The sequence below is a fragment of the Pan troglodytes genome, chromosome 1 (assembly GCF_028858775.2).
Source record: "Pan troglodytes isolate AG18354 chromosome 1, NHGRI_mPanTro3-v2.0_pri, whole genome shotgun sequence".
Classification (NCBI taxonomy): domain Eukaryota; kingdom Metazoa; phylum Chordata; class Mammalia; order Primates; family Hominidae; genus Pan; species Pan troglodytes.
This window is the reverse complement of record NC_072398.2, coordinates 75,561,368-75,578,771: the sequence shown is the minus strand read 5'-3', so window position 1 is coordinate 75,578,771 and position 17,404 is coordinate 75,561,368. Positions and strand designations below refer to the sequence as shown.

At 39.7% G+C, this 17,404-nt stretch overlaps 1 protein-coding gene across 11 annotated transcripts in view; it reads right to left on the bottom strand.

Annotated features, from left to right (window-relative positions):
- Positions 1-17,404, bottom strand: part of SLC9C2 (solute carrier family 9 member C2 (putative)) — a 109,128-nt gene that overhangs the window by 15,138 nt on the left and 76,586 nt on the right. For all 11 annotated transcript variants that reach the window (XM_054673309.2, XM_054673297.2, XM_054673298.2 and 8 more), the window contains 6 exons: positions 14,482-14,631; positions 11,238-11,289; positions 9,355-9,503; positions 8,545-8,670; positions 5,872-5,970; positions 2,110-2,277 (listed from right to left, as the gene is read on the bottom strand). In XM_054673309.2, coding sequence (XP_054529284.1) covers positions 2,110-2,277; positions 5,872-5,970; positions 8,545-8,670; positions 9,355-9,503; positions 11,238-11,289; positions 14,482-14,631 — 744 coding nt within the window. The remainder of the gene's footprint in view (positions 1-2,109; positions 2,278-5,871; positions 5,971-8,544; positions 8,671-9,354; positions 9,504-11,237; positions 11,290-14,481; positions 14,632-17,404) is intronic.

Genomic DNA, 17,404 nt, shown 5'->3' with positions numbered 1-17,404 from the left:
TTCAGACTCTGATATCCTTTCTTCCACTTGATAGATTCAGCTATTGATCCTTGTGCATGCTTCATGAAGCGTTCATGCTGTGTTTTTCAGCTCCATCAGGTCATCTATGTTCCTTTCTAAACTGGTTATTCTAGTTAGCAGCTCCTGTAACCTTTTATGAAGATTCTTAGCTTCTTTAGATTCGGTTTGAACATGCTCCTTTAGCTCAGCAGAGTTTATTATTACCCACCTTCCAAAGCCTACTTCTGTCAATTCATCCATCTTGTCCTCCATCCAGTTCTGTGCCTTTGCTGGACAGGCATTGTGATCATGAATAGGGGAAGAGGCACTCTAGCCTTTTGAGTTTTCAGTGTTTTTTCGTTTATTCTTTCTCATCTTCATGAGTTTGTCTAATATTGATCTTTGAGGCTGTTGACCCTTAGATGGGGTTTTTGTGGGGACTTTTTTGTTGTTGTTGATGCTGTTGTTGTTGCTTTCTGTTTTTCTTGCAATGATCAGGTCCTTCTTCTGCAGGGCTGCTGCAGTTTGCTGGGGATTTGCTTCAGGCCCTATTCATCTGGTTTGCTCCCACACCTGGAGGCTGGAGAACAGCAAAGATAGGTGCCTGCTCCTTCCTCTGGGATCTCTGACCTTGAGGGGCACCGACCTGATGCCAGTAGGAACGCTCCTGTATAGGGTGTCTGATAACCCCTATTGGAGGGTATCACCCAGTTGGGTGGCACAGGGAGCAGGACCCATTTAACGAACCACTTTGTCCCTTGGTCTTTGGCTCATTTCTATTTGAATTCCCCACACCTAGTGAAATGTCAGGACACTTAGGTGTTGAATAGATAACTTCTTACTTAGCAAATGAAACATAGAAGGAAGTTTAAAAACAAACAAGTATTCCTTTTTTAAGTTTTAAGTTCAGTGGTACATATGCAGGTTTGTTACATAAGTAAACTTGTGTCATGAGGGTTTGTTGTACAGATTATTTCATCACCCATGTATTAAGCCTAGTACCCGTAGTTATTTTTCCTGATTCTCTCCCTCCTCCCACCCTCCACCCTCCAATAGGCCCCAGTGTGTTTTATTCCCCTCTCTGTGTCTGTGTGTTCTCATCATTTAGCTCCCACTTATATGTGAGAACATGTGATATTTGGCTTTCTGTTCCTGCATTAATTTACTAAAGATAATGGCCTCCAGCTCCATCCACAGTTCCTGCAAAAGACATGATCTCACTCTTTTTTAGGGCTACATAGTATTCTATGGTATATATGTACCATGTTTTCTTTATCCACTCTATCATTGATGAGCATTTAGGTTGATTCCACGTCTTTGCTATTGTGAATAGTGCTGCAGTGAACATACATGTGCATGTGTCTTTATAATAGAATGATTTACATTCCTTTGGGTATATACCCAGTAATGGGATTGCTGGGTCAATGGTACTTCTGTCTTTAGGTCTTTGAGGAAACGTCACACTGTCTTCCACAATGGTTGAATTAATTTATACTCCCACTAACAGTGAGTAATTGTTCCTTTTTCTCCACAACCTCTCCAGCACCTGTTACTTTTTGACTTTTTAATAGCAGCCATTCTGACTGGTGTGAGATGGTATCTCACTGTGGTTTTGATTTGCATTTCTCTATTGATCAGTGATGTTGAGCTTTTTTTCATATGCTTATTGGCCACATGTATGTCTTCTTTTGAAAAGTATCTGTTCATATATTTTGCCCACTTTTTAATGGAGTTGTTTTAAAAACAAATAAATATTCTTTAAAAACACTGTTGTCATAATGGTGACCATTTATTGAGCACCTATATGTGTCAGGCATTTTACGTAGATGTTTTCCTAATCCTCATAACATCAAAAGGTTGGTATTCTCTCTACTTCATAAACAAGGACACTGAGACTTAAGGAGGTTAAATAACTACTCCCTTAGGCAGGATGCAGTGGAGCTTGGCAGAGCCTGGGATGTGAGACACTAAATCTGTCTTTTCAGCTATGTTACCTCCCAATAGCTGGTTGGGTGACTAAGATGTTAAAACCCCAAAAAAGAAAAGATGCTGGTATTTTTTATTTACTTGAGGAATAATTAATAACTCATGACAGAACCATTTTCCTACCTGTAAACTAGTTTCACAGATGACGGTATATTCAATTTCACGCTTAAGCAGACAGCTTAGCTCTCCAATTATGTCCCCAGTAGTACAGAACTCTGTAGACATGACTCTGGACCCTCTATCACACCTTTGGCTACTCTCTATTCCAAAGGTAGGAGATAAACTATGCAACTGCAAAGGGAAAAAAAGTGTGCAAAGGGAAAGAAAAAATGAAAAACCCTTTGATCAAATCATAGGAGCTCCCACTATTTCTTACAACTTTCCAATGGAAGGCAAAGATCTCCTGTCAGGTGTGAAAGAAGAATTAGGCTTAAGAAAAAAAAAATCATGATTTCTTTAACATTTCAACTCCCCAAGGCAAGGATTTTTTTCTAATCTTTAGTTTTACAGATGACCCCTATTTACAACTTTTTACTTATACCTGTCTTATACAAAAATCCCACCAGGGCTGGGCGCAGTGGCTCACGCCTGTAATCCCAGCACTTTGGGAGGCCAAGGCGGGTGGATCACAAGATCAAGAGTTCGGGACCAGCCTGGCCAACATGGTGAAACCCCGTCTCTGCTAAAAAAAAATACAAAAATTAGCCGAGCATGGTGACGCGTACTTGCAGTCCCAGCTACTCAGGAGACTGAGGCAGGAGGATCATTTGAACCCAGGAGGCAGAGGTTGCAGTGAGCCAAGATCGTGCCACTGCACTCCAGCTGGGTGACAAAGTGAGACTCCATCTCAAAGAAAAAAAAAAAAAACCACCAAAACTGGAAATTATAGTATGCAACTAATGCAATAACTCATTGAGTCCATTAGATATTCTTACCGCAATGGGCTAATGCACCAGGTGGAAATAACTTTTGATTGCATGGGCACATAAATCAGATATTATGAATTACTATGCCTCCAAACCACGCCATGATGTTAATGAAAGCCTTGTCTCTTTTTAAAATGCTTTAGAAAAATTATCATGCAATATCAACAGGAAAAGGTTTTAGGATGAACATAGGATGGTTGAGTTACTTCAAGAAAATAACTGGTAGGCATAACTGGAGAAAGAACCGCGGTATCAGATTTTAGGGGGAAGCTGAAAGAATTGGGATTAGAAAGATTACAGAATTTTTCAGAAAGTTTAGCTGTAAACATCAAAGAGGAAGGTTCTTGTTCAAGACACAGGAAACAGGAAGCAAAAGGTCATTCTCTCCCAGCAATTAGCATTCAGACTTTTAAAGGCATTCATGCTTCCAGAAGAGTTTGAATTTTTTTTTAATGGCTGTAATTTTGAATGCAATTCAAAGGATCTTTGAGCAATGAAGAATGCCTCTGCTTTTTGCAAACAAAGAAAAGATGATGGCATTTGAGGTAGGCAGCATTCTAAAGGAGGCCCCCCCAAGATTCCTGTCTGTTGTTCAACCAAATACTAATCTAGGGACTGCAGTGAAGGGACTTTGTAGTGGAATTAAGGTTGCTAATCGGCTGACCTTAAAAAGATGATTTTTGGAGTTAAGGCTACTAATCAGCTGACCTTAAAAAGATCTACAAAGTCCCTTCACAGCTGTACCAGATTAGTATTTGATTAAACAACAGACGGGAATATTGGGGGGACTGTAATCACATGAGCCCTCGCAAGTAGAAGGGAGTCCATCAGAGAGAGATGTGTGAAGGATTCCATATGCCTTTGCTTGCTCTGAGATGTGAGGACCTGCATGCAAGGACAAAAGAGAAGCTCTAGGAGCTCAAGGTGGGCTCCAGCTGGCAGCCTTGAAGAAGCAGGGACTTCTGTTCAATAGCCGTAAAGAATAACTAGATCTGCCAACAACCTCAAAGAGCCTGGAAACAGATTGTGCCCTTAGAGCTTCCAGAAGGTAACATAGCGCTACTGACATCTAGATTTCAGCTTCTTGAGACCCAAGCAGTGAAATCAGCAGAACCCATTGGATTTCTGACCTACACAGCCATGAGATAATATATTTAAGCACTAAATTTGTGGTAATTTGTTATGGTATCAAAAAAGTACTAATATAACCTCTTCAGACCAGACATTATTGGACTATAGTTTAAGAAGGTTTAGCTAGTCCAGTCATGGCAGGAAAATCCCCAAAGAAACATGTTACAGCAAGTTGCAGCTTTTAAGTATCGGACTTGCTGTATTTCATAAATACTGGCAGCAGTGTGTTTGTCCTAGAATTCTAATGGGAGTATAGTATAATGGCTAAGCACATGGATACCGGAGACAGACTACATGGGTTCAAAGTAATCTTTGGCCTCTGAGTATGCGTAGTTGGGGCCAAGTGAATTTTTTTTTTTCTGTTCATCAGTTTTTTCATGTAAAAAAATAGGGTTGTTGGCCTGGTTCGGTGGCTCACACCTGTAATCCCAGCACTTTGGGAGGCCAAGGCGGGCGGATCACTTGAAGTCAGGAGTTCAACACCAGCCTAGGGAAATCCCGTCTCTACTAAAAACACAAAAATTAGATGGGCGTGGTGGTGCGTGCCTGTAATCCTGTAATCCCAGCTACTTGGGAGGTTGAGGCAGGAGAATCGCTTGAACCCGAGGGACAGAGCTTGCAGTGAGCTGAGATGGTGTCACTGCACTCCAGACTGAGTGACAGAGACTGTCGCCCAGGCTGGAGTGCTGTGGCAGGATCTCGGATTCTCATGTCTCAGCCTCCTGAGTAGCTGGGATTATAGACATGTGCCACCATGCCCAGCTAATTTGTGTATTTTTAGTAGAGACAGGGTTTTGCCATGTTGGCCAGGCTGGTCTCAAACTCCTGCCTCGTGATCCACCCACCTAGCCCTCAAAGTGGTGGGATTACAGCTGTGAGCCATCATGCCCAGCTTATATTGCCTTTCTCGACTACCTTTTATAAAATCACAACTAATCTCTTCATACCTCCATCATCTGTAACATACTGTAAACTTATTTGTTTTGTTCGTTGTCCCATCTCCTTTTATCCCTCTACTAGAAATTAGGCTCCAAGAAGGCAGGAATTTTTGTCTGTTTTGTCAATCCCATGCCTAGAATTAACAGTGCCTGCCACATGGTGGTAATGAAGCAAACATTTTGTTGAATAAATGAGTGAATGAATGAATGAAAAGTGCTTAGAATAGTGCCAGATAGTAAATAAGTGTTATATTGTGTTAGTATTCTATTTATTATGGTAGTTTATTTCCATGATATTTTAAGGTCTAATATACCCGTTTCAAAACCAGAAAGCCAATGGTATTATTTTTGCCATATTAAGGATTTGTCATTTTATGACCATCATCCAGGATCTAGGAATTATTTGGTTCACAAAATGGGGCTCACGCATGAAACCAGCTACTAAATTACTGTTACGCAGATACAAAGGATTCTTGTCCCCATCACTCTACTGAAATCTCTCTCCCTCTCTCTCTCTCTGTCTCTCTCTCTGGTCAACAAAAGCCTCCCATGAGACAGATTGAAAGCTGTATTTTTGATCCTCATTCTATTTCCTTTAGGTGAGTAATTTAAGCCACGCCAAGTATTGATTTCCTTCTCTGAACATTCTGAAAAATCCTGCTTCCTCCCAGGATTGCTGGAAATAAGTAAAGACTATGACAGCATTTTGTAGAATGGGAAGCACATTTCAGGTGTTGAATATTCACCTCTCAGCTGTCATGCTCAGAGTAGAAATGGTTTCATCACATTAAAAATTTAAACTTTTTCAGTATCTAAATTTATTCTTATTCTACAATTACATGTTTCAAAATACATTTTAAGTAAAAAAAAAAAAATCAATAGTCCCTTACAATTGCCATTCCTGAAATAATTAAGTAGATTCCTTGTGGCATTTCACCTCCTTTACAAATGGTATCTCCAGAGTCAAAACAGGCAAGTTTGGCTCTTTCCTGAGTGGGGAAAAAAAAAACGAAAAGAAAAAGAGAGTCAACACAAAAGCTTCCTAGTCTACTTTTCTAAATATTTTCTATATATATATATATGATTTTATTATATATGTGTGTGTGTGTATATATATATATATGATTTTAAAGCTAAAATAGTTTCCAAGTAGCATAAAAACACTAATTATATTCTTGGTTTATTACTGAACTGTAACGTGCTAATATACCACATCAACTTTTAGAAATAAAGGAACAGGCAAACAAACTTTGACTTTGTGATTAGTACCTAGCATAGTAACTGATATAACTATGGAATAAATATGCACATTAATGAATGAAAACTTTTTTTCAGCCCCTGTTTGAGGCTTGGGTTATAATGGTAAGCTAAACAATTCCCCTGCCTTCAGAAAAAACTTTTAGTTATGTTGGGTAGATATTTACAATCCAATGGGATAATTATGACAAAGAAGACAGGGACAGGGCGCTATGCAAAAAAAAAAAAAAAAAAAAAAAAAATGCAGAAAAGGCCGGGCGCGGTGGCTTACGCCTGTAATCCCAGCGCTGTGGGAGGCCGAGATGGGCGGATCATGAGGTCAGGAGATCGAGACCATCCTGGCTAACACGGTGAAACCCCCCCGTCTCTACTAACAATACACAGTGAAACCCCGTCTCTACTAACAATACAAAAAATTAGCCGGGCGTAGTGGCGGGCGCCTGTAGTCCCAGCTACAGGCTGGGCAGGAGAATGGCGTGAACGCGGGAGGTGGAGCTTGCAGTGAGCCGAGATCGCGCCACTGCATTCCAGCCTGGGCGACAGAGTGAGACTCCATCTCAAAAAAAAAAAAATGCAGAAAAGCCACAGGATCCTATCTTGGTTGTTCGGTGAGGCCTTTACAGCAGACAGGACAGCTAAGCTGACACTTGAAAGAGGAGTAGCAGATAGCTCGGATAACATGAGTTGAAGACCTCCAGGGCAGAAGATTCATATATGCAAAATCCAGAAGCAAACTGAACGTCTGCAGTTAGGGTAATAGCAAAGATTGTATATGTCTCAGGCAGGGAGGGATGGAGACCAGGGTGGAGCTATCCACTAGGCATCAGCAGGCGCAGTGCCTGCATCTACAATACTTTTAGACACTTAAAACAATGTTTTAATGTTTTTTAGAATCTGGAGGAAAATCAGTTTTAGATAGAGAAAAATGTTTTAATAGATAATACTAATATATTCATTGTGATACTAACACAGTCATAAAGTCTAATTTTTAATACTTTTTTATGGAGGAAGAGGCCCACTAAGGCAGAAGTGCCCAGGGCCCCTGAGAGTCATGATGTTCTTTGGGCCCTCTGCAACTGCCCTGACTTCATGTGCTCTCTCCAGCTCTGCTCCTGCCAGGGACCTCTGTGCTGCTCCTGGAACACACCAGGCACACTTGGCCTCGGGGCCTCCTTGCACCCACTACTCCCTTTGCCTGGAGTGCTCTTCTCTAAGATACTAGCTGGCTTGCTCCCTCACTTCTTTCACATCTCTCTTCAAATGTCACCTTATTAGAGCAGCCTTCCATGGCCGCTCTGTGTTACCTTTTCTCCCCTTATTTTTCTCTAGCACTTAACAACCATCTGATAGGCTACTTATTTATGTGTTTGGTGTGTTTATTGTCTGTCTCCATCCATACACTAAAAGCTTTTGAAAGTAGGGACTTCGGCCAGGCACAGTGGCTCACACCTGTAATCCCAGCACTTTGGGAGGCCAAGGCGGGTGGATCACTTGAAGTAAGGAGTTCGAGACCAGCCTGGCCAACATGATGAAACCCTGTCTCTACTGAAAATACAAAAATTAGCTGGGCATGGTGGCACAGGCCTGTAATCCCAGCTACTTGGGAGGCTGAGGCAGGAGGATCACTTGAACCCGGGAGGCGGAGGTTGCAGTGAGCCGAGATCACACCACTGCACTCCAGCCTGGGCGGCAGAGTGAGACTCTATCTCAAAAAAATAAATAAAAAGAATAAAATAAAAATTAAAAAATGAAAGTAGGGACTTCATCTGTTTTGTTTACTGCCATATCCCAAAACCTAGAACAGTCTCTGGCATGTAGAGGATATTCAATAGATATTTGTTGAAAGAGTTCAAAGTCCTGTGGCAACTGTCAGCTGACAGAGCATGAACTTGAATACACCTCAGTTCTCACTGTTCCCTATTACACTATGCCCAATTGGCTTTACTTTTACACTATCTGCCCGGTCTGTGCAGTAACTTAAATTTGAGACCCTTGCTCTAAAAAATGTCTCTCCCAGAGTGTACATCAAGAAGTCCAGAACTCTACAACATAAAATAGAATGGGATTGGTAATAGTCAGACACATATAGCTACTCATAAGCGGATAAGCCATTGTGAAAAACTATCTTTGCCCTTTAGGCTCAAAAAGAGATCTAGTCTTCCTCTAGGCTTTCCTGGGCCTCCATTTTGGCTTTCCCTGAATTGGCCAGTATGTGATATGCTTTTCTGTTAATCTTTCATTAGGGAGTGGAAAAAAATGGATAATTATCATCAAACCTGAGCCAGAATAGAAAACGGAATCTTTACCTTGAAGAAATCAATGAGAACATCTTTACCTTCCAGCCAAATGATGTTGTGAAGGTATATGTCAGGAGTTGGGGGTGGGATTGCCTTTGGAAAGTTATTTAGTGCTTTTAATTTTTTAAGAAGTACCTAAAAACAAATAATCAAAATAATGGGGATCAGATCCTGTAACAGAAAATGGACACTAGGGAAAAACTAAGGAAATCTAAATAAACTACTGTTAGGCAAGTTTAACCTTGATGTTTGACTCACAGCTTGTCTCATCCTATCTAAATTCCTCTAACCATTTTTGTCCCTAGTCTCCCCTTATTACTATTTTCACTGACTTATTAACTCAGATTGAACCTATCATCTTCATAATTCAATTGACACAGTGGATGGAGAAGCAGAAAAATCTAGTGAGTCTATAGGGAAAGCCAAAGGAAGATGCCATAGAGGGCAACCCTGATAGGAAATGGAGAATCTAGAAAGCTTTCTACATCGCTGTTCAAATCCCTTCCTTAGGCCTTGTCACATATCCTGGCTATTGTGGGTTCTATAAAGTACTCTGCATCCTTTTGATAAATCCCCCAACCATTTCTTTACTAAACTTAGTTCAAGTTGGTTTCTGTTACTTGCAATCAAGTAGTTTTGACAAATGGAGTGTACCGGATTGCATCAGCATTCGTTGTCCTTTGCATTATCAAAGGCTGAAGGTGATTATAGAGTTAACACCTGTGGTTAAACAATTTTTTCAATCTCCCTCCTTATTACACACTGCTAAAGTAACCATGAAGGCTGGGGTGTTATGTGGACAGAATCAAGCAAAATTACCTTATTTATCTCAATGACTTCATGCTTATCAATAATGCCTCTTGAACAAAGGAAGGTGAGATTTTTTAGAGCTTTAGCAATCACATTCCGGATTGCCTGTTTAGTCTTCAAAGCAATGACAACATCACGACCCTCATGCTCCATGAGTACTACAGCAAAGAAAATAAAATCTAGTAAGTGGCCTATGCAATAACCACAATAACTAATATTAGTATAATACTGTATAATTTCCAAAGCATTTACACAATATTCTTTGATTCTAGTTTCATGCAGAACTCATGAGGTCAGCAGGAAAAGAGTTATTTTCAACTCTATTTTATGGATGAGAAAATTGGAAACTGGCTTCCCCCATCAGCTAAGAGAAAATCACTCTCTCTCTCTTATCCCCATGGCATCTCCTCCATATCTCTATTATGGAACTCATTACATTATCATGTTACTATTTTTACTTCTCTGTCTCATCCTCCATATTGTATAATTTTTGTTGGTTAGACGAATAAATGACACAATGAAAGTACCCCTGGACTTTGGCTGGTGGGTCTTTCTGAGATCAAGGAGCATATTCTTTCCCCTTCAGTAAACCTCAGAAGACATGAACTGGACTGTGAGTCAAGGTTAAAATTGCATCTATTTCATCTTCATATTCAACATTGAACACAATGCTTGCCATATCGAAGGTACACACTCTTTTTTTTTTAACTAAATGAATTGACCACTAAAGTGAAAGGTAGCAATGATCAAAAGCATAGGTTTTAGTGTCAAATACACCTGGGCTAGAAACCTGGCTCACTACTTACTAGCCATAGGGCCTCAGGCAAATTAACCTCTGTAATAATAGTATTTGCCTCACAGAGTAATTATAAGGATTAAATGAGATAATGTACATAAAGAGTTAGCAGTTCCTGCCATGATAAGCATTCAGTCATCAGTTGCAGTAACCACATGGAAACAAGCACTGCCTTTTAGAGTAGTGAATTGAGAAAACTTTGTAATATTCCATACTGATCTAAAACATAATATAATGCAGCTGTCCTAACCCCTACTCTTTAAAAGCACAGAAATAAAAATCTGTCAACATGTAAATGGCAACAATGGGTCATGGGTTTTCTGAGATAATGCCAAAATATTCTAATCTGTTGTCTCTAAACTTACACTTTCATTCATTAGATCACATTCTTTCCATTTTGATTTGGAAAGTGTAACCCCATATGGCATCTTACAATGTGGTCATGAATATGAAATGGTTTTACTTTATTTTCTTTTCTGATAACTTCCATTTATTAAGGGCCTTCCGTATGCTGGGCCCTCTACCAGATGTTTTTGCACACACTGACAGCCTGGCCCACAGCCCCCCATGAGAAAAGCTGACCCAAAAAACTTGGCATAAAATCCCTGGGCTCCTACTCTGTGCTTCAAATAAAGTGGAGTGACTGTAGATACTCAGGAAATGACATTCGTTGCAGCCCTATGTTCCAGAGTATCTTTGCAAAAAACAAAACAATGAAACAAAACCATTTTGTCAAAGGTAACCTTCACATGTCTTTTTCTTCTAACCTTGAGGACTCTGACCTTGCCACCTTAATACACTTTCCACACTCCTCTCATTCTTTCCTGTACACTCCCATAACAACTAACAGGACTCTGCTAACTTTTTCAATTATCTATTGATACGCTCATACACTCCACAAGATTCTGCACTGTTTAAGGGTCAGGATCTACTCATCTTTGCTTTCCCATACCTGGCCCATTAGCTGTGTTTAATAAATGCTTGTTGAATGCATAAATGAATGAGCAAGTAAATGAAAGCATGAATTGTTCTTCTTTTATTAAATTATAGGACAATAAGGTGTGACTTTAAGAACTCAGATACTTCAACTACCTACCTAATTCTTTGACAGCATCCTGTTTGTTGGTTTCCAAAATTTCACATAGTTTCTGTAAAAAATTAAGAAAAACATGTATTTCTTATTATTCATATAGTTTCTGTAAGAAATTAAGAAAAACATGCATTTCTTCTTATATTCCTGAGAAGCATACTTATTATACCAAGTATAGTTCTGGCTTTCCTTTTGTTTTTATTTTTTGAGACAGAGTCTTGCTCTGTTGCTGAGGTTGGAGTGCAGTGGTGCAATCTCAGCTCACTGCAACCTCCACTTCCCGGGTTCAAGTTATTCTCGTGCCTCAGCCTCCCAAGTAGCTGGGATACAAGTGTGAGTGACCACACCCAGCTGATTTTTGTATTTTTAGTAGAGATGGGGTTTCTCCATGTTGGCTAGGCTGGTCTTGAACTCCTGACCTCAGGTGATCTACTCACTTCTGCCTCCCAAAGTGCTGGGATTACAGGCATGAGCCACCACACCTAGCCTGGCTTTCCTTTTAAATTCAGAGAAAAGGAAGTATGGTAGAGGACATTTCACCTAGTTTTAGAAAAGCTATTGGCTCATTTCTTCCCTCTGGGTCAATTCTGCTGCTTTGCCCATGCTCAGAGGTCAATCTCAATGAGTCTAGTACAGTCAGTAGCTTGCATAACTACCTTGCCTAATAGTTATCAGAAAAGATCAGTATGTACTCCACTGTGCACCAAGGAGAATTCTCATAGCGCCTGATTTGACAGTGAGCCAAGTGAGCAGCTAGTTGGGAAGCCAGCCTATCAGGAGCACAAAAAGAAGTGGAAATTATGAGAAAATACGATATTGATTGGTTCATATTTCTAACAAATAACTCCTTAGATAACTGAAGAAATCACTGCACTCCAGGGCTAACCAATCTCTGTTCAATCAATCATACAACAGGTATTTGTTGGATGCCCACTATGTCCCAGGCACTTTTCCTCTTAAAGCTTACCCTCCAGCTTTGAGTCACTGGGGAGTTTGCACTTGGCTACACCAAGAGTCCTGGAATCACACAACTGACAGTTCTTTAGGGTTGTCAGGTACAGATGTCTGAAACTCTGCCCCAAATAATGCATGGCATGGTGCTCTTTATAGGGAACACCTGGTTTGTTATCTAAAGTTTAAGCAAAGTTAAGTTTTTGTGGGGTTTTTTTGTTGTCTTTGTTTTGGTTTAGAAAAAAATCACATGTAATGAATCCCTCATTTTGAATATAAGAATAAGGTATGTAATATTTATTAAATTATTTCTTCTTACTCGATAACATTGCATCAATATTGGGAAGGTGCCAAATTACTAGCCTGTCCATGGCACCAACATATCCTAGCCCAGCCCTGCTTGCATAGGTGCAAAGAAAGCAGCTAGGCCCCCTTCACACCAAACTAGACTTACAGCAACCCTGTAAGACTGCTCTAGAACGCCTTTGCACAAAAGCGCATGGGACCTGACTCCTGCCTACAAAGAGAGCATAATCATGAAAGCCTGGGCATACATTTATTTTTCTTAAGGTGAGCTGCCACAGGCCAATTTCCAGAACCAAGTCAGTTTCAGAATAAACACCAGGTAGACATCTAAACACATCTCAAAAGGCCATTTAAATCTTTACTGGTGCTTCTTTCAAAATGTCACAGGGGATTCACTTCACCTGTGACACGTCAAGGCAACTGCCCTCAGATCTCTGCATCTTCTCCCAAACTCCTGAAAACACATTCTTAACTCCCCCCACTGTCTCTTGTTTTTCTTCTCTCTTCCTCCTTCTGCTGAAATCTTTTCTCCTATGAATAGCTCTGTGTTCTTTCTAATGCAGATCAATCCAGCCTTTGAGTAGTTCTTTTAATTTTCTTCTCCATTCTTCAAAGTAAAGCAACAGGACAGAATTCTGTTACACATTAATGTTCAATCCAATAAAGGTAGATATCTTCACAGCCTCTGTTCCTCTTCTTATTTCAATAAGTAAAGAGCCTCTCTTGACTGAGGTAACGTAACCGTCACCACAAAAAATAGGCACCGTAACCAGAAGACATAACCTCTAGGCCATCCATGGTTTTATGTATCCACACATAATCGTTGTAGTAATCAGGATTTAAATCCATCTCCAGTTAAAAATCAAGAGTGTAACTTGGGCTGAGAAAACACCTTTCAGCTGTTGATACTGTTCACCTTAGCCCCTCATTGACACGTGTGAAAATATAACCAAAATCACCAAACATTGGGGACAAAAACAGAATGAAATATAGAAACCAAACACAATGAATAGGAGATTGAACCCCAAGGAAGCAGAATTAACACAGGAAGCAAAAATTCTTTTAAGAGGAAAAGAAGATTCTAGATAATATTATATTAATTCTTTTAAAGCAAACAGTTGTTATGAAAAGGAAGCAACCACAGTTTTTGGAGATCAAAAAGTAATTGTCAAAAAAAAATTAAAAAGTTTAATAGATGGGTTGAACAGAAGAATGAACACAACTAGAAATTTAAAAATCTGTAACCTGGAAAATCAATTGAAAGATTCTCACTGCAAAGAGCAGAGTTGACAGCTATGAGTGAAAAATAAGGAAGTTTTTTATCTAAAGAATGTGAGTCTCCTCTACATTATCAGGCCCAAAGAAGCATGAGAATGAGAGAGCAGTCACGTTCCACTTTCCCCACTCTTTTGCGAGTGACTGGTAGTAGACAGACTGGTGTGAGGGAGCCTGGTTAGGAGAGGATTCACTCCACCTCTAGGCTCCCATCTAGTACTTACCGCATAGTGGCTGGAAATGAAGAGGGTCTTAAATGATAAAAAATAAATACTTCTACTCACCCACCCTACAGTACCAGGATTTCAACTTTTCACTATCAAATCTTTGTTCTCTTTTCCTCTCTTCCTCTCCACTTAAGACTTACCCTTTCTTTGAAGCCTTTTTCAAGTCTCAACTCCTGCATACACCTTTCCAAGTGCCCTGTCTTTTAGAGAGTGTTACAGAGACATACTAGATCTCTTCTCTATACTCTGCACTCAGAAAAGAGATCATATGTTTTCTGCCATGAAGATAATAAATGAGTTTGATGATAACAGCTGAAATGTAATGATCAGAGACTGTTCTCTGCAGCACCTCATATGATATAATAAACAACTGAATCCCTTTCAACTGTTGGAATTTGTCTGTTTCGTCAAACACACATAGAACTAGTCTTAAAAGAAGTTAATACACCTAAGGGGTTTTTCTCCCCAAATGACCAGTGCTTGTTTCTCACCTGATATATTGATTCACAGACAGCTATTTGTTTTATTAGAAGTTTGGCATCTTCTTGACTTTTGATATAGCCTTTTGTAATACTATACATCAAGCTGAGGCGCTTTTTGATCTGCACATCTGCAATTCTTATCAGTATTGGTACTATTATCTGGAATAATGAGAAGAAGAAAAAATCACCTGTACATTTGATGAGGAAAAGCACCCTCTGAGGCAGAAATTCATAAAGTGTCATCTCCAGACCAGCAACAGCAGAGCCCACAAACTTGTTAGGAATGCAAAATCTCAGGTCCCACTGGAGACCTGTGGAATCAGACACTCTTGGGTGGGGCCTAGTAGTCGATGTCTTAGCAAGTCCGCCAGGTGATTCTGTGCCTACAAAAGTCAAGACCCATTCTCTAAAGAAGGTGAAGCTTAGTGAATAATTGACTCTTGCTTTAGGGGAAAGTCTCTAGCACTGCCTTTTCCCTCATTCTCTGTACCCCCAGATTTCAGAAAACCCCTAACCAGGTCTCCTAACCTGGGTCATAGTTACTCACTAACAAATCGTCTCTCTGTGCCTCAGTTTCTTCACTTGCAAAATAAAGAACTTAGGGTGTCTAAGATCCTGCTTAGTTTTATATTTCTCCAATCATAAGCTAAGGCAGGCTAGTGTCATGACTTAAGAGAATGGGATTTTAAATATACACCTCTCTAAATTCAAATGCAAGCTCTCCTATTCACCAGCTCTGTGACCTTGAGCAAGTTATTTAGTGACTTTGAGGACTCAGTTTCCTCATGTGTAAAATGAGGAAATAATATCTAAATACCAGAATTCCAATAGAGGGGCTCCTCAAAATCCACGTAGTCACTCACACAGACAGGGGGCTTCCCACAGGGTTAAAGTCATGTCAGAGCACAGGGGCAGATGGTGAGGGACTGGGTAACAAGGGAGAAAAAAAAAGTGAACCGGGAGATGGCATCATAGTGAAGGAATTACAAGAGCAGAGAAGGGAATTTTTTTTTTTAAGCTGCTATTTTGCCTTTGAAACTTTGGACAAAGGGAGAGATGTTTAAAGAGGATTTTTTCAAAGTTACACTCTACAGAGCACTGACACTCCTTGAGCTATCCTTTAGGGCACCCAAAGATTGCCAGTATTCTTTCACATTTTCCAATGCAGGTTTGTTTTTTTTGAAAGCCACATTATGCTGACAATGGCTATGAGCCACCTAACTTTACATAGTGGTGAAATCTACCTCACAAGGCTATTTTATTAATTAAACCAGATAATTTATGTAAAGTGCTTTAAACAGTTCCTGGAAAATAGTGAGTGTTCAATTAAAAACCATGGTAATATACTTCACTGAGATTTGTCAGAGCATGCTAGACAGAAGGGATGACTAGTTCAGAACATTGCTGCCCACACTCTAAATGGATTTGGTTTTTGTAAAGTCCCTAATTAGGCAAAAGGAGTCAGGCTGGTGGGATGAGGGGAAAGCAAAAAGAAGCAGCAGATAAGCTGCAAGTCTGCCTTTCTTTATGGCCCAGGACGCATTGCCCTCCTACACAAATAACTCAAAATCTTGTGCCCAACTACCACCAGACTCCTGCAAGTTAGCTCACTGCAACCATGGCATTAACAGCACAAAGCCCTTTTCAACAGACAGCATAAACACTATCCTATAAAATCTCCAGCAAGCCTTTGCTTCTTTGCAGTTGGCTTCTTTCTTGCAGGCTGCCCGTTGTTTCCCTGGCAATGTATTTTTCTATTGTCTCTAATAAATAAATATGCCTTTCTTCATCTACAACGGTCTTGGTAAATTCTTTTACTGCCGCGCCGCCAGCCCATATAGCTGTCACTCCCCTGTGACAGTTTCCACAATAATACACTTTTAAATCTTTGTTTCATTTTAAATACTTTTCACAAAGTATTACTTCTAAAATAATTATTTTATATTTACCTGCATACGATCTCTGTATAAATACTGATTACCTAAAGAAACTCCTACCTTCCATTTTAAGTCTTTGCATCACACAACACATCCTGATTTCTAGGATAGTTTACATGACGGTGGAGTTACACCTTACATGAGCACTTTGCTCCAAACTCAGCTCATAAGGCAAAAAGCACACTGAATCAAAATTACCCTTTAAACCAGGTACAGTAACTCTGAACGGTAATTCTTATGAACACTAAAGTTTGGTTACACCAATGTAGAATAAATGAAGGAACAAAAAAGAAAATCTGTAAGCACAAACTGGATAGTCAAACAATTCTGCCTTAAAGATAACTATTAAATGTTGTGGAGAATGGGGAGTAGGTGGAGGAGTCTGATATGTGCATTTCACCATCAGAGTTTATAGCAATTTTTTTAATGTTAAGTCTCTGTATCTAACTTCAATAAATACTAATATAATAGATTTGCTTGATGTAATAAGAATTAAACAACAACAAACATGGCATGGCAAGTGAAATCATTTAAAGCCCTGAAGTTAAAAGCTTATGTAATGCAACTCCATTGGAAAGAGAGAAAGGAGGTTTAATAATTGAAACTGAAAGTATAAAAATCTGCCTTCAGTATCAAAACCAGAGTCATGGAATGAAGGCATAGTAATTGTTAAGGAAAGTGAAGGCCACAGTAAAATTAAATTCCATAGGTAGTATCCTATGTGACTGTGGAGCTATGGAGGAAATATTTTTGTTTCTGTACAGTTTGGGAGACATGAACAAATTTTACTGAAACTTAAAGAACTTGTATTTGGGTTACCCTGCTTCTACTGGCACCAAGATTTTCATTCTTTCACTCAACAAATATTTATTAAGTGCTTACTATATGCCAGGCACTGTTCTGGAGGCAGAGGTTACATCAATGACCAAAACAGGCCGAGTATGGTGGTTCATGCCTGTAATCCCAGCACTTTGGGAGGCTGAAACAGGAGGATT